The 16831-nt window shown below is 35.4% G+C and overlaps 1 protein-coding gene across 2 annotated transcripts in view; it reads left to right on the top strand.

Moving 5' to 3' along the window:
- The window catches only part of LOC121729484, a 92445-nt gene extending 79154 nt beyond the window's left edge, over positions 1–13291 (top strand). For both annotated transcript variants that reach the window (XM_042118016.1, XM_042118009.1), the window contains 4 exons: positions 1086–1177; positions 3926–4118; positions 9816–9970; positions 13082–13291. In XM_042118016.1, coding sequence (XP_041973950.1) covers positions 1086–1177; positions 3926–4118; positions 9816–9970; positions 13082–13213 — 572 coding nt within the window. In that variant the 3' untranslated portion in view covers positions 13214–13291. The remainder of the gene's footprint in view (positions 1–1085; positions 1178–3925; positions 4119–9815; positions 9971–13081) is intronic.
- Positions 13292–16831: the final 3540 nt, after the last annotated feature.

The raw sequence follows: 16831 nt of genomic DNA, 5'->3' as shown, positions 1-16831 counted from the left end.
TTCGGAAGCTGTATTTGTTTCGGAATAGAAACAATACCCTGTGTCCTTTTTCGAAACTAAAAGTATCTTTATCAGATCAGCGTTTTGAGTGTTAAGAGGTTTTTTATGTTTTCATCAGACAGACACATTTTCTTATTTATACTGTTAGTACGGATTACATTAAGATTTTTAACCTTAACCATAATAAAATTTCAAGAGGAATTATCTTGGAAATATTTACCTTACGTGTAAGAATATTTAGGCCTATTTATATCATATTGAGTCAATTCTTGGAAGGAGCTTACTTGTGTAGTGTGTACCCACCTCTCCCACGCTAATAAGCTTTCCGAAACGTAACGGTATACTTATCATCAGGCGGCTATTCAACGTCCTACAAATCCTTTTACGAATAAAATATAATAAAAGACGATATGTTTGATACGCCTCTAGGTATATATCGATTTAAGGATAATTATAGAGGTATAAACAGTTTTCTAAGGCTACAAACGTCAAGGTAACTGTTATCATGAGTACCAGCACAATATTATTTGCTTCTCGCAAGCAAACATGTACTCGCAGCATCAAAAGTATTTGCTTAGTGTTAATTTAATTTTGCACTCCACTCGCTTTCCCATTAATCAGAACACCATCTGATTTTATTATGTGCTTTGTACTGAAAAAAATATTTTCCTTTTCTTAATAACGTTTTATTAGCGTATATTTGCATTTCACTCGCTTTAGGAAACTCGTTATTATTACCAGTGAAATAATATAAAATCAAATAAATAGTGGGTAATTTTAGATGCGAACGGTGCGATAACATGCATTAAAATATTATTAAACCCCTTATTCCTTTTCTTAATAAAAAGATTCTCGCTGTGTTATGGTTATTAAAAATGTTGACCTTATCTCTCAACCCACTCTTTTTTTTTAAACAAAACACTGTTATATTATATCTTCTGTGTACAATCGGACCTTTTTATTAATCACAAGGTTTAGGGCGTTTGTTATAGGTGCGATTTTAAATCCTTCTTACACCTGTATGTGTCCAGCTTTATAATAAACAAAAAAAAAAACTGGTGATACATTATTATGTTTTGTTACAGACGACGAGTTTGGAGAAAAGTCAGTGTCAGTGCTTCTGGATGGAGAGGAATCAGAGCTGATATTCATCGACCATCCCAGTACTGAGATGTCGGTGAGTTGAGAACCACTGAGACTTATGGTAGCCAGCAAATGGTAAGCCTATTTCTCGAAAAGATCCTCCTTTAATTATATTAACTGAATTAACTCAAAATAGTTAACTGAAAACTAACATAACCTAACCTAAATAGCATTTCTTGAAAGTTTCTGTAGTATAGGTATATATAATACAAATTTATATTTTTATATATTTACCGTCTGATCTCGTGTCTCTTTATTTTGTCATGAATCATGATATTTAAGTTATTAATTCAAACATGTCGAATTTACAAAACGATTTCCCGCAAAACATAAATTTTGAACTATAATTTGCATTTTTTATGTGGCTTAACACCGGTTGTGACAGTCCTATCATTCGTACAAACCCATTTATTATACCGAAGCAAAGATGAAAGTCTAAAATATAGTAAAACTTTAACGCCTCAGAAACTTGTTAAGCGCAAATTAGATGTCGTTCTCTCAAAGGACACTTAACCGCTCAATTTATATTTCCTTCGATAAATGACTAGCGGACGGTAATGACTGGCGGACAATGAGGCTGAAAAATACAAAACAATATCGAGCTGAAAATTATAAATTACAATTTTAACCCTAAACGGCTCACAGGCCGTTTAGGGTGGAATGAAAAACGTCGCTCACCTGTCAAATAATTACTAAAGTAACGGACAGTTAATGACAAGGGTTTAATGATAGGTTTATTGCTACGTTTTTAATAAAAGTCGTATTTTATTACACTGAAATATTGAGTGAAATACTTATTGCTTTATAACATACGAGCTTTTGCCCGCGGCTTCGCTCGCGTTAAGAAGTATATTATATACAAACTTTCATGCCCTATTTTAACCCTTTGGGGTTGGAATTTATCAAAATCCTTTTTCCAAAAGCGAAAGCCTTCGTCATAACAACTACCTGCATGCAAAATTTCAGCTCGATCCGTCCAGTGGTTTGGGCTGTGCGTTGATAGATCACCATATTGTCAGTCAGTCACCTTTGAGTTTTATATAATTATATAGATATAGATTTAAAAAGTAATTTCATTAGTAGAATAAGAATGAGTTGTTTTATTTGGTTGAGTTTAAATATGGTTAAAAGTAATAGCATAGCTGTATTTATCTAAAGTTTTCTAGCTAGCAGTATTTCTTTAGGGTATGCTAATTAGATAGCTATCTTTTTAGCATACCCTAAAGTTATCTTTTCCCTAAACCCTAAAAATACTGGCCGGCTGACCTAAAAATGTGTAGAATTAAATGCGCATTGTTGACCTCACTTACATACATTTTACGTTCTTATAATATATTTTGTTTACAGTCATAGAACTTATTATTTTAAGGCTTGGACTTTTGTAATAGCTTTGATTTATTTTATTTATAAATTAATTATATCCTCCATGAGTTTCAAAGTTAGTATGTTTGTTAGGAGATTAATATCGAAGTATTACTCATGTCCCTCATTTCTGGGAACACATAATTTAGCCGCCATTCAATACGAAATCAATCCGAAAATGAATCGAGCGCTTACCGTAATGAAAACATTACTTTGTACGAATTTCATTTGCCTTATTGAGTTTTAATATCGTACGTCGATGGAACGGTTACACAACATATTTGTACCGATCCATTTTAATAACCAGCGACAAATGAACTAATTGAATTGAATTTTACATTAATTTAATAGAGTCATGAAAGCATACATTATATTATAACTACGTAGTTATCGTACACTAAATGACGCCCGCAACTCCGTTGCGCCAAAACTCGTTTATCGCGCAGGAACCGTACATTTTTTCGGAACAAAAAGTATCCTATGTCCTTTCCCGGGACTCAAAGTATCTCTATGCCAAATTTCATCAAAATCGGTTCAGCGGTTTGGGCGTGAAGAGGTAACAGACAGACAGATAGACAGACACACTTTCGCATTTATAATATTAGTATGGAAGTATGGATTTTTTTATTTTTATTGAGTTTAGAAATTAAGCAATATCATTTCGTCATGGACAGGCAAAACCTACTTAGGAGTTACCTAACTTAGCTAAGAAGCCATCGCCTAATTTAAATTCCTATGGGAAAAATATACCGCACTGGCACTATTATAGGCGAAGGCTGCAGCGAAGTGACGCGACACTTCTTTTCACATTTCTAAACTTCTGAAGTGTTGCGTAGCTCCAGTCAGCTCATAATATTATTCGTACTGTTACAACGCACAAGGATTTTGGCTTTTTAAAAAAAAACAATTTTGGTTTTTTGATGCACACGTCTAGCGCGGATGGAGAGTGTGGGACTGGGAATGCAACCGAAGCTGCTAACATATTATCGTAACATATTTTTAGAATAGGATTTAGTGTAAGATTGTTCCTAGGTAATTAAGATGTATGATAAGCCTAATTTAATTTCTAGTTCTGTCTTATTCCAACTCAAGCTGCACTGTGTTGTAATTTGTCTCCATGCGCCAGAGGTTGCTTGGAGGAAATCGCTTTACAGCGATAAAGCCGCCTTTGTGCTCATATTCATTCATTCATTCATTCAAGCTGCTAGACAAAGGAAATGCTGGATAGGTAGGAAAGGGGCTGACTAAGGGATGTTACATACATACCAAAGCTATAACAGTACGAATAATAATATTTGGCCGTGAAGTGTCGCGTGGTTCCGATGCAGCGAAGTGTGGCCTAGTGCGGTCTCACTTTAACGGATGTCGGATATTTTCCTGGCATCCACTTTCACCATTTAAATTGTGCCTCTCCTCGCAGGTTGAAAACTGTCTGTCGACGTACGAGCCTCATGCCTGCGTCGTGGTGTACTCCATAGTGGCGAAGAGCTCGTTCCTGCGAGCCGGGGAGCTGCTAGCGTACCTCGCGAGAGAGCAGTTCACCGCAGAACGCACCGTGGTGCTGGTTGGGAACAAGGCTGACTTGGTTAGAGCGAGACAGGTGTCCACAAACGGTTAGTGTTTTGTTAAAAATGTAGAGGGGCTTCTGCGAGCCGGAGACCTGTTTTTTTACTTTAGTTTACAGCTAAACGCACCGTGGTGCTGGTTGGCAACAAGGCTCAATTAGAGCGAGACACGTGTCTACGAATGATAAGTATTATTTTTAAATGAAGAGCTTCTGCGAGCCAGGCAGCTGCTGGCTTACCTTGCAAGAGAGCAGTTTACCACTAAAAGCACCGTGGTGCTAGTTGGAAACAGAGCTTTCCACTAGTTTAGTATATAACGTAAAAGAGACCTTGTTAGTTGTACGATTGAACACGATACCCATCGTAGTGCTAGTTGGAAATAAATGACTTGGTTAGAGCAAGACAGGTGGCGACTAATGGTTAGTATGTCGTTAAATAAATGTAGAAGAGTTTAGTATTTCGCGATTAGTAATTCATGGCTTAAGAGGGCGACTAACCCAAAAAATCAAACATCGTCCTTCTCTCTTCACACTCACTTTCTTCTTTCGTCTTTCATATGCCAGGTGAAAAAGGACGACGCGGATTCATCGCCAAATTAGTTTTTTCTCAATATCTCGATAAATATACAACATTTTAAAAATCCGCTAGGTCGATCTCTCAATGATAGAATTTTATACAATGTGCTAAAATATTAACTTAGTTCAATGCACGGTTATGGCAATAAATGAAACATTTGTGAAAATTACATGCATCTTTGTGATTTTTTTCTATCGAGAAAATTTTGAGATATCGTGTTTTTGCTCAGATCGAATTCTCGGAAATATAATGTAGTATATAATTTTAGAAAATGAAACAATTCGGGGCTTATTTTCAAGTATAAAAATTAATTATAAAATCGACACTTTAGGGTTAGTCGCCCCCTTAAACGACGTGGTTCTGGATTCTGGTTAAAGCGATACTGGTGCCTATTAAGTAGGTTTTTCGAATGCGAGGAAATTCTAGAAGTCTATTTCTGGTACCACGCAGTAAAGTGCTCGTGGCGTGAAATTGTATTTTGTGCGACTAAATTAGTATTAGCAATCAAACACTTTACCCAGCTGTGATACTAGTCTGGAGTTAATGACATCGCTTAGTGTTAAATTAAAAATGGTAAAATTTTAAACAATTTCATTTTTTATACAGTATTTTAATAACCTTTCTAGAATTTCGTATTAATTTAGCTGACCAATTAAGATGATTGCTTTTGACGACCTCTGTGGCCCAGTGGGTAAGCACGTTGGTAGCTTAAACCGGGGGTCACGGGTTCGAATCCCGCCGACGGAACAAAAAGTTTTCGAAGTTCCTGGGTCATGGATGTGTATTAAATATATGTGTATCACATAATAAAAATCTTAAATATATGTATAGCATAAAAGTATTAAATATATTTCCGTTGTCTGGTACCTATAACACAAGTCCTTCAGGTACTTAGCACGGGGCCAGCAGACTGACGCGAACGTGGTGTGATGGTGTGATGTGTCCTTAGATAATATTATTATTATTATTTGAGAGTGCTATATTTTACCATTAAAACACTTTATTAATAATAATAGCTCCCACACCGGTTTCGGTGACGGTGGCCGGTTTCATTGAAACCAGACCAGCTACGCAGGAGTAATTTTATAGTGCCCAAGTGTGTGCGCAGTACACAAGAGCACTCTCTATTCCTTTACTCTCATAACCCAGAGGGACGGAAAACCGACACGACCGGCGAGAGATCAGGCGCAGGACCGACTTTTTACATGCCCATCCGACGCATGGATCATCTTACTTGTCAGACAATCAGGTGATCAGCCTGCACTGTCCTAACCTAACTTGGAAATAACATGTTTCCAACGCGGGAATCGAACCCACGACCTCCGAGTCAAGAGCCGCGCTCTTTACCACTAGACCACGGAGGCGTTTTTTTAATAATACTTCTTTTTTACCGACTTTCAAAAACGAGGAGGTTATGTTCGGCTGTATGTATCTTTTTTTTGTATGTTCAACGATAACTCAGCCGTTTGTGATCCGATTTTCAAAATTCTTTTTGTGTTGTATAGGGCTTAACTCGAATTTGGTACCATGTTCACAAAAGTGGTGATCTGATGATGGGATCCTGGAGGAAAGGAGGAAAGGGGACTCCTTGAAATTTGTATGGAAACATATAGTGATTTCAATTTTTTCTGAAGCATTCGAGGTAAATTCTACCAAAAAATAAGATTTCGCACCAGGTTTTATGCCCTGGATCCGAAGGTACCCAACAGAACTTTTGAATCCGTATAGAATCCGTACAGGTTCGGGGATTTTGGCGTTGTTCAAACAACTGAAAGCATAAGCCAATACATCAATTTATTTGATCATCATCATCAAAATCATAATTATGCCATGGGTCATCAGTCATCACATTATGACCCAATTATTGATGCTTTTCGTGATATTTTGCAGCGAAGCAAATGTTTTTGATGATTGTTTCGCTGTTTGTGGACCGATTTTAAAAATTCTTGTGCTGTTGTATAGGGTATAATCTTGATTTTGTATAATAATTATGAAAGTGGTGAGCTGATGATGGGATCTATGAGCAATCGAGGGAAATCCTTGAAATTTATCAAAAGACTCATAGTGGTTAAAATGTTGTTTCTAGTAACTTAAACATATGTTACGAATAAGAGAAAGTTCATACGAAGGTGTCTCTTGGTCCAAAGGCACTGAACAGAACTCCTGAACCTTTAAAGATAAAAGTTTTAAAATTGCAGCATCGCTTAGATAACTGCAAGCATTTACCACAATGTAGCTTACAGTAACATAATGTGAATAGTTAACATTCGTAGCGGTTATTTACGCATAAAGCCTTAGCTTGTAGATAACTAAAAAGAGTGAAATTATTATTTTTAACAAAAAAATAAAACCGACTTCGAAGGTAAAAACAATAATAATATGAACTAAAAAGTATTAAATAACTCTTACTCTATAATAGTGCCTTTTTCAGAATTCATCTAAATCTCAACTATTTCTGTACATACTACAGTCTTCAATACTTTAAAGTCGGTACCAGTCCCAAAAGCTTCAGATATTCTGACATTGACTGAACTCACGATAAAATTAGCTGGTACCGACTCAAATAATGAAGACTGTAGTATGTACAGAAATAGTTGAGATTTAGATGAATTCTGAAAAAGGCACTATTATAGAGTAAGAGTTATTTAATACTTTTTAGTTCATATTATTATTGTTTTTACCTTGGAAGTCGGTTTTAATTTTTTGTTAAAAATAATAATGAGTATTATTAAAACCATATTAAAACACTTTATAGCAATACCGACACATAACAAATCAGGCGGGACCTAAATAATGTAAAAGGTCGTGACTCGTGATGCAAAAGAAGAAAATAAAATGTTATACTTTATCATATAGCGTTTATTGATAAAAATGAGATCCATAAAAACAGATGTTTACGAACTTAAGCACTATTCTCAAAGTAGACCGCAACAATACAGGGAGCGGAAACGAAAAACAAACAGCAGAAGTTGGAACTTTTTCAATAAAATGTTGTAAAATACAATGTTCGTGAAAGTGTTAAAACTTTACTCTTAAAATGCGAGTCTCGGTGCTCCTGTTTTAATTAGCCGGCTTATTTATGTTTCTGGAATATTTGAGCTGCTTATGGGTTCGGAAATGAATATATTTCATAACGGCGAAGATAAATACCGGGCATCCATAACAGTTATTAGCTATTTGGTGAGCTCGACGGCGGTTTTACGACAGAAATCCCGCTTAGCCGCTTTATTCACCTGCTTCTAAACCTCATAAATACAAATGCTGGTTCAGATTAAGCTTTACGAGCACACGTTTTAGTTATCCGACGCGGCCATATTGTGACATCGATATAATTCATTTTACTTTGGCATAAATTCAAACGTTGAAAAGTTTAAATGGAAAAAATGTTCAGCGAAAGCCTCGATAACGTTGAAAGTTTACAATGTAATAAATTACAGTAAATTTCCGACCGCTGGACTAGTTATTATCGAAACGACAGATCGCTGAAATATGCTGCTGAAGTTACCTCGGGTCCCGAGAGTATTGGTTAGGTATACTGACGCGGACGTAGAGACAGGCTATTTCTACGTACTTATATAAAACTTCCAATATTCGTGCCCCATTATAGTTGAGAACTCTTGGTATTTTATTATTGACTCGATATTTTACAATTGATAAGATTATTGTAAAATTATTTTAGTTCTTAATACTACGGGTGGTACAATTTTACACACAGGTTTCATTTTATTTGTATTATTATTGACTTATGGAAAGGAACATTTTTTAACTACCTACGTCCAAATAGATAAGACTGTCAATTTTTTTAAACAGTTGCATACGTAACTGTCTACAGAAACAGATGCTTACCACTCTGTACTCTATGAGTGTTAATCAGCAATTTATGTAATGCAACAAGCGACTCGTCTTTGCCTTCGAAATCACTGTCGCAATTCCCCACTGTAATTTGCAGGGACATTTTCGTCGGTCACGTTTTATTTTTAAATGGGTAATTATGCCGAATTCAATTTATCAGGAGAAGGCGTTGTCGATGGTAGAGATAAGGAAGTGGTCGAACCAGTCACGTACGTAAACTGAATTCAAATTTCGAACTATTACGTTTTAGCTGAATTTCGAACTAAGGTGAATGACTAGTAGATTGGACTTTACCAGTCATTGAAAAAGCACAAAAACACCAATATCTGTATAACATAGATCTCATAACAGGTACAGGCTCTATCATAGCTTCTGCTAAATATATAAAAGAGAAAGTCGAAATAAAGGCTAACACAAAACTTTTTCCAGCGACTGATTTCTGGCTTCGTAGAATATGGCTTCCAGAGATAAGACTTATATTAACTGAGTAATTAATTATTCTGTAGTTATTGTTATGATTAAGTTATAATAAATATTTTCATAAAAATAATTTCGCTCACGAAATTCATTGCATTTCAGAAGTTTATTATTTAGTTTTAATTTAGTATTTAGAAAGTTTATCAACTTTACAGGTTGGACAAAACTAAAATTCGGAAAATTCGACAAACCAAGTTCTTATCAATATAAACTAACTCTATAACATAACCCATTAATTGAAACGTGGGTGTGTTTAGTGTTGTAAGTTCTAATACATGTCTGTTCGTTGCATTGCTGCTCCTAATGCGAACCGATTTTGATCTTTATTTTTTTTTCTCAGTAGACATGATCAATAGTGTTCTTGTAGCTATTCATCATCGCCTTTATCATTGCATTTATCTTCAACGGGCTTTGGCCCACTAACATATTTCTAACGCTGTAGCTCCTTCGCCAGGATGTACCATCGAGGAAGTTGATTCCTATGCAATTGACAGACCAATGTTATTTGGTCGAATATGTCAATTCAATGTTAATTGTGATCTGTCAGCTGGGTTTGACGTAACGCAACCAAACTACTTAGGTCCCCGATTTGCATAGGAATCAACTTCTCTGATAGTACCTACATTTCCGATGCATGACATTTGGGGGTTAGAATTTTATTTTTGTAAAGATGGATTCATAACTATATGCAGTAAGTCCCATCGAGGAAATTGATTCCTAGGCAGATAGATTGAGTATTGATAGACCAACGTCGTTTGGTCATAAACCACTAAGGTTTGTCCAATACTATGACATTGAATATATTATTCTGATTATAAAAAAATCCTCTTTTTTAAACAGAGGGCAAAGCGCTGGCGACGTCGAGGGACAGCAAGTTCATAGAGACGTCATCCGGCATACAGCACAACGTCGACGAGCTGCTGGTCGGCATCCTCAAGCAGATACGACTGAAAGAGAGCAGAGAGAAGAAACAAGCGAAGAAGGCAACCAAACAGGTCAGTATATTGAAAATTAAGAAGTAACAGGTAGTTATAAAATCCACGGGAGCTTTTTTAAAGATGGCTACCATAATCATAATATTAATACGCAAGCGAAAAACTTTGTAACCCTTTTTACGAAAAACGGGGAAACGTACGTGCATGAAATTTTGCACAGTTATAGTTTACTAGATGTCCCGCGCGGCTTCGCCAGCGTAATTTAGGAATTTTACGGAAACCGTACATTTTCCCACAAAAATAGCTCTTATGTTCCTACTCCCTTCACTTGGTTTACTCTATATCTGTTTTAAATATTGCCATAAAAATTGCTCCAGTAGTTCGTAATTTCTAATATTTCCCCCGTTTTTCCCACATTTTACTGAGTTTCTTCGGTCGTATTAATCTTAGCGTGATAATAAATATATATTCTAGTCTTACCTGATAAATTAGCTATCTAACACTGAAATAAGTTTTTAAATCGGACCAGTAGTTCCTGAGATTAGCGCGTTCAAGCAAACATACACTTCAGGTTTATAATATTAAGTATAGATTTTTTTCAATTATCGCTTGACAAACTCGAGCCTAGATCTAAAAGACTATGAAAAGTACCAATAACAGGGTCATTATAGGCTCATAAGTCATAACCATGGAACGATATATGGTATAATATGGTAGATATAGATATATGGTATAATATGATGATGATGATGATGATGATGATGAATGTCATTTGCATAGTAGCATATGCTTTCCGTTCTTAAAACAACGCCGAAACTCCCAAACTTGTATCTATAAAGAATCAGGAGTTCTCTCAGCACCTTCCGAACCACGGTATACCAGGTATACCTCGGTGCAAAATCTTACTTGTTGGTAGCCTATGCTTAGAATACTTCTCACGAAACCGAAGTCACCACATGTTTCCATATAAATTTTGGGGAGTTCCCTCGATTACTTATGCATCCTTCCTCAGATCACCACTTTTGTGAATATAATACCAAATTGGAATGATACTCTATACACCAAAAGAAAAATTTTGAAAATCGGTTAACAAACGGCAGAGTAATCGTTGAATATAAGAAAACGAACATAACACCTCCCCCATTTTGAAAGTCGGTTAAAATTGTAGCCTATGTGTTATTCTGATGTATAAGCTACATTATTGTAAAGTTTCATTAAAATCCGTACAGTAGTTTTTGCGTGAAAGAGTAACAAACATTCCATACATCCATACATCCACACATCCATACATCCAAACAAACTTTCGCCTTTATAATATTAGTAGGAAGCAGGATAGGAAGTAGGATATGATGAAGGAGTGCATATGATGAACTAATATTATTTTGAAATTATGCTTTTATCATACATTTTTTTAACAAATAAAACATTACACACACTACAACACACACACATGAGAAATGACAGATTTTTGAGTGACAAGCCTATACATACGAATTATACTCTTTTATTTATGGTTGAAGTCTGTTGACAACAAGTTGACAAATTGAAAATAGATTATAGTTTTTTTTATTGAATCTAGATACTATTAGACAATGCTTACACGGCCAGTCTGAGATCAGCTAAGTCCCAGAGACAAGAGTTGAAAAAAAATGATAAAGTCAATATTTTTTACAAAATATAGGTAGTAGTCCTAATGTCGTTGAAACTAAGGTCGAATTTCGACCATTGGGCGATCTCTAGTTTTAAGAAATCCGACGATCATTTGTAACATTTTTTTTTATTATGCAATAAGGGGGCAAACGAGCAAACGGGTCACCTGATGGAAAGCAACTTCCGTCGCTCATGGACACTCGCAGCATCAGAAGAGTTGCAAGTGCGTTGCCGGCCTTTTAAGAGGGAACAGGGTAATAGGGGAGGGTAAGGATGGGAATGGAAGGGAATAGGGGAGGGTAGGGAAGGGAATAGGGTAGGGGATTGGGCCTCCGGTAAACTCACTCACTCGGCGAAACACAGCGCAAGCACTGTTTCACGCCGGTTTTCTGTGAGAACGTGGTATTTCTCCGGTCGAGCCCGCCCATTCGTGTCGAAGCATGGCTCTCCCACGTATAAACTAACATTACGTACGTGTAACATGGTACTATTTTTTCCTATATCTCTCCTAGAGCTCCTTAATTTGTCTTTGATAATTCTGTTCAAGCCCTATACTAACTAGGAATCAATCATTTTGACGCTCACTCCGAGATGATTGAAATAGATTGATTATGACGGTGCCTGAAATCTTGCATGATACTAACTACTTAGGTACTACAACATAATATAATTATAGCTCTTAGCTACAATTTCTTTTACAAATTAAAAAAAAAATCCTTTACTATTGCTTAATTCATAGACATAATATATATTATATTATGTCTATGGCTTAATTTATTACTCGGTTCAATCGCCTTACATCGAAACAACAAAAGAAGGCATTACCACAGTATAGCATAGGGATATGTCATATTGCTATACTGTGGTATTACGTAATTCCAAATTATTGCTACAATTTGTACACGGAAACACTGATTATGCCCCTAACTCACGAAAGAAATAACTAATTTCTTTCGGCGTACACTCAATGAGTTGTTCGTAACGTTAAAGAGATTGCGGTCAAACAAAAACTGATTCCGCAATCATTATAACGTAACGCTAAAATTTACATCTTAAAAAAGATTTACTAGAATTGTTCGCAAAAACTCATTTTTAGTATTTTACTTTGTACAGAACCTAAAATATTTAAGATTATGCTCGAAGACTGCATGCTTCGAAGTCGCGCCTTGAAATATTTTCTGGCTTCATAAACTTCATAATTGAATTTGTTCAATGCTCTGATTCCCCGATGTTCCCGCAAACGTCAATAACATAATTGTTTACATTCTTCGCTTAAGTGATTATGGCTGAGCTGCGGCTAAGACGAAGTGAGCTGAGCGAGCTTTTAACTGAATGTGAGCCACACATTTTTTAGAATCTTTTAGTACTGCGAGTACCAAAAGTTTTTTATTACTTTACCTTATTTAAGCAGTGGGCGTGCCAGATGAGTTTGGCAACTTGTATGGTGTTGCGCACGTGCGTTTCTTGTCTATACTTACTTAAATTACTATACTCACGTAATTATACTTCTCTTTCCACCAGGAGGCCAAGCCGTCGAAGCTGGCGAGCTCCCGCACGCACATCTCGCTCAGCATCGCCCGCGAGCTGCTGCAGAAGATCTGCATCAACGACATCTCTAAGTCCAAATCTTGCGAGAACCTGCATGTTCTGTAGCTTCTTACTAAATTCCATGGTATTTTTACTTTTATTTGCAAAATAAATGACTTGTTTTATGTTTGAGCGTCCACAATATTTCACCGTATTATTAATTGCAAATTACAAAATCAATGGAATATTTTTATGTTTAACCTATCAAGCCCCAAGCGGCAGCCGGCTGCCACGATGGACGGTTTAAAACGTACCTTGTTGGCTGGTCTAAAGATAATTTTTTTTCTGAAGTTTGCCTAAAAATATTCGTTTTTAGTTCTTATTTCATTATAAGTAGAAAATATCTTTCTTATTTCATCGATGTCTACACAGAGAACCGGCAATAACTTTTTGAGGGTAAAAAGAAGCTTTATTAGGCTATAACTGTTTGGAACTTCTCCCATATCTTATAACATATAATTTTGTCTCCTCGTGTTCATATTTTTATGATATTCTTGTTGTAAGAATACTTTATCACCTGTATTATAACAATGTAAAACAATAACTCTGTAAAGTATTTTGTTGTGAATATTTGAATGCTTATAAACTATGCTACGAGATCTTTAAGACTCTTAATTAATGCTGGTATTATGCATCTTATTTTTCTATTTCGGCCAGGGCTCGGAAACCGGTTGCAGAACAAAACTGGTTTCGGTCATTGACCCCTAACCGAATCGATTTCGGTTAAAGGTTGCACTTTACCGGTAAAAACCGGTAAACGCAGAATACCGGTTTTTCTTTAATTTCGGTTTTGGTATTGAAAATTAACCGGTAATTTGCCGCGCGCGACGTTGCCACCTCGTGCGCAAGCGAAAAGTAAGATTTTGCATCAAGGTATACCATGGTTCAGAAGGTGCAGACGGAACTGATTCCTTATAGATACAATTTTGGGGGTTTCAGCGTTGTTTTAAGAACGGAAAGTATATGTTAATGTGCTAATTATATTCATCAGAATTCAGTAATAGTAATGGACTTTGTAATTACTATGTAGTATGTATGTGTGCTGTAGGATGAATATTATGATTTATGCCTGTTATCGGCAACCATCTCGTTTCATACAATTTTGATTTTTACAAAATGATTATACAGATTTTAATAGGTAATTAGTTTTCTATTAGGTATTTAACAACTATCAATTAAAAAATGTAGTGTTTATTTTTTATTTTACTCGATTTAAAAAGTGTATTTGTTTTATAGTCTAAGTCAGCGGCAGGCAACAGGCGGACCGCGGTCCGTGTGCGGACCGCGAAAGGTCGAATTTCGGACCGCGAAATATTGTAAATATTAATTTAAAATTTTTAAAAACTTATGGTGTATTCCGAATATTTTTGATCCCGTTGGAAATTTAACTTAAAGTTAATTTTTCAACAAATTAGACAAATGCTAACTAATGAAATTTTTTTGAATTGCCGTCCTCATTGTACATAAAAAAAATGTTTAAATAATTTTCGTCAAAATTTTTCACTTCGTGGAGCCCTTAAACATCCTACTTCTATCTCAATTTGGTATTATATTCACAAAAGTGGTGCTTGTTTAACTGGTAAATAAAAGAACGATATATTTACCGGTTTTTAACCGAAATAAACCGGTATTTTCAAACCGGTTCCGAGCCCTGATTTCGGCTCCTACCTTGAGAATTGCATACTTTCATGTACAAATACACCGAGAGTTTCAATTTATGCAGCAGCGAGCAAATTTGAAGCCCGTCTGCTATTTGCCTGATGCATATGAATGGAGAACTAACCTTGTTATGGAATTAGATCACCAGATAGAGTTTTGTTTGTTTAAATATTTAAATTTCAATGTCTATGTGGCTTGTTCTTAGCTTTTTAATTCGATGTATTATAATTTAAGCAAAGTTCTTTTGTAATAAATTTTCTTACTTCTACAAGGAGGCAAAATTAATAATTTCTGGTCGAAAATTTCCATATTATGTGATGTACCATATAGATGTTGAATATCGATTATAAGTGTTATTCTATAGATTCCTAAGTCTTTTTAATGTAAGTTTTTCGGTAGATACTTAATTTATAATAATTATTGTAGTGACGTTACGTTACAGTAAGTTTATTGAAGACTATATTTTAAGGGTTGTCACTTATTCTTATTTCACCATGTTTATTGTTCTTAAAAATAAGATCACGAAAACCTATCAACTTTATCAATGAATTATTAATTTTTCTAGTAGGTAGTTCCGTAAGTAAACGTAATTTCTAATAAACCATATCAAATTATGAAAACAAATAAGTTTTTTTTTAATATAAAATAAGGGGCCAACGAGCAAACATCACCTGATGGAAAGCAACAACCGTCGCCCATGGACACTCGCAGCATCAGAAGAGCTGCAAGTGCGTTGCCGGCCTTTTAAGAGGGAATAGGGTAACAGGGGAGGGTAAGGAAGGGAAGGGAATAGGGGAGGGTAGGGAAGGAAAAGGAAGGGAATACGGGAGGGTAGGGAAGGGAAGGGAAGGGAATAGGGGAGGGTATGGGAAGGGAATAGGGTAGGGGATTGGGCCTCCGGTAAACTCACTTACTCGGCGAAACACAGCGCAAGCGCTGTTTCACGCCGGTTCTATGTGAGAACGTGGTATTTCTCCGGTCGAGCCGGCCCATTCGTGCCGAAGCATGACTCTCCCACGTATAATTTTATTTTATCACAAAGATTGTCTTTTACGCTTTTTTTATGACTGTTAAAACGATAGGAAATCTCGCTGTACTTTTAAAGACAATGGAGGCAAATTAATATAAAATAAGTCGACAATTTTCCGATAAATGAAATGTTGAACGAACAAAAGCATCAAAGGTTGCCATTTTATTCCAAATTGTTTTATTTTAACATTTAAATTAATTTTTTCATTCCCTTTAGCGTTTATTTCGTCATTCAATAGACTGTAAAACATTTATTTCAGCGTAAAAGGTCCTTAATAGTCCATTTACGTTAAGTTTGCAGTGGGTCCTTAGAGTAAAAATCAATGTGACTTAGCTTCTTTGGTTTATTTGTGTTTATCAAACTTTACGAGGAAGGGGTATAATTTTTAAAAATCATTCGGCGTTCCACATATTTTCTTTTGCAACGAGTTTAAAAAAATACAGTCTTAATGTACTGTGGATGTTTTTTTATATAAAATCCCCTTACTGATAATAATATATGTATTGTCATGTTATATTATGTATTTCATTAGGTGTTTCCATTACGCTAAACAAAAATACATAATAAGTAGAACTTGTTCAACCATTCGCTGTGTAAATATTTTTATAAGTAAGGGAAATATAGTTACTGATTTTGACTATATACTAAGTTCTGTATGACTTGATTTCCTATACTTCATCTAGTAATATTTCCTAAGTGATCCTGTCGATTTTGATGTTATATTCGGTTTAAATAGATGTTGATTATTGTCAATACTTCCATAGGTAAGGTCAATGTTTTAGGAATAATAGTAGGTATTCCACTGTTTATAACTATTACTAAGCAACCAGTAAGATATAAGGCTCGTAGCGCAAAAAAATATATACATTATCTCGATTTTAAAAATATTGTTTTCTTTTTAATAAATAATAAAAAAATATTACTTATTTAAGTATTAAAAATAAAACTTACTTCTTTGCGTAAAATATAATATCACAGTAATTTTATTGATTTTG

The sequence above is a fragment of the Aricia agestis genome, chromosome 1, assembly GCF_905147365.1.
Source record: "Aricia agestis chromosome 1, ilAriAges1.1, whole genome shotgun sequence".
Classification (NCBI taxonomy): Eukaryota; Metazoa; Arthropoda; class Insecta; order Lepidoptera; family Lycaenidae; genus Aricia; species Aricia agestis.
The sequence above is the reverse complement of the archived record's forward strand: the minus strand, read 5'-3'. Positions and strand labels throughout refer to the sequence as shown.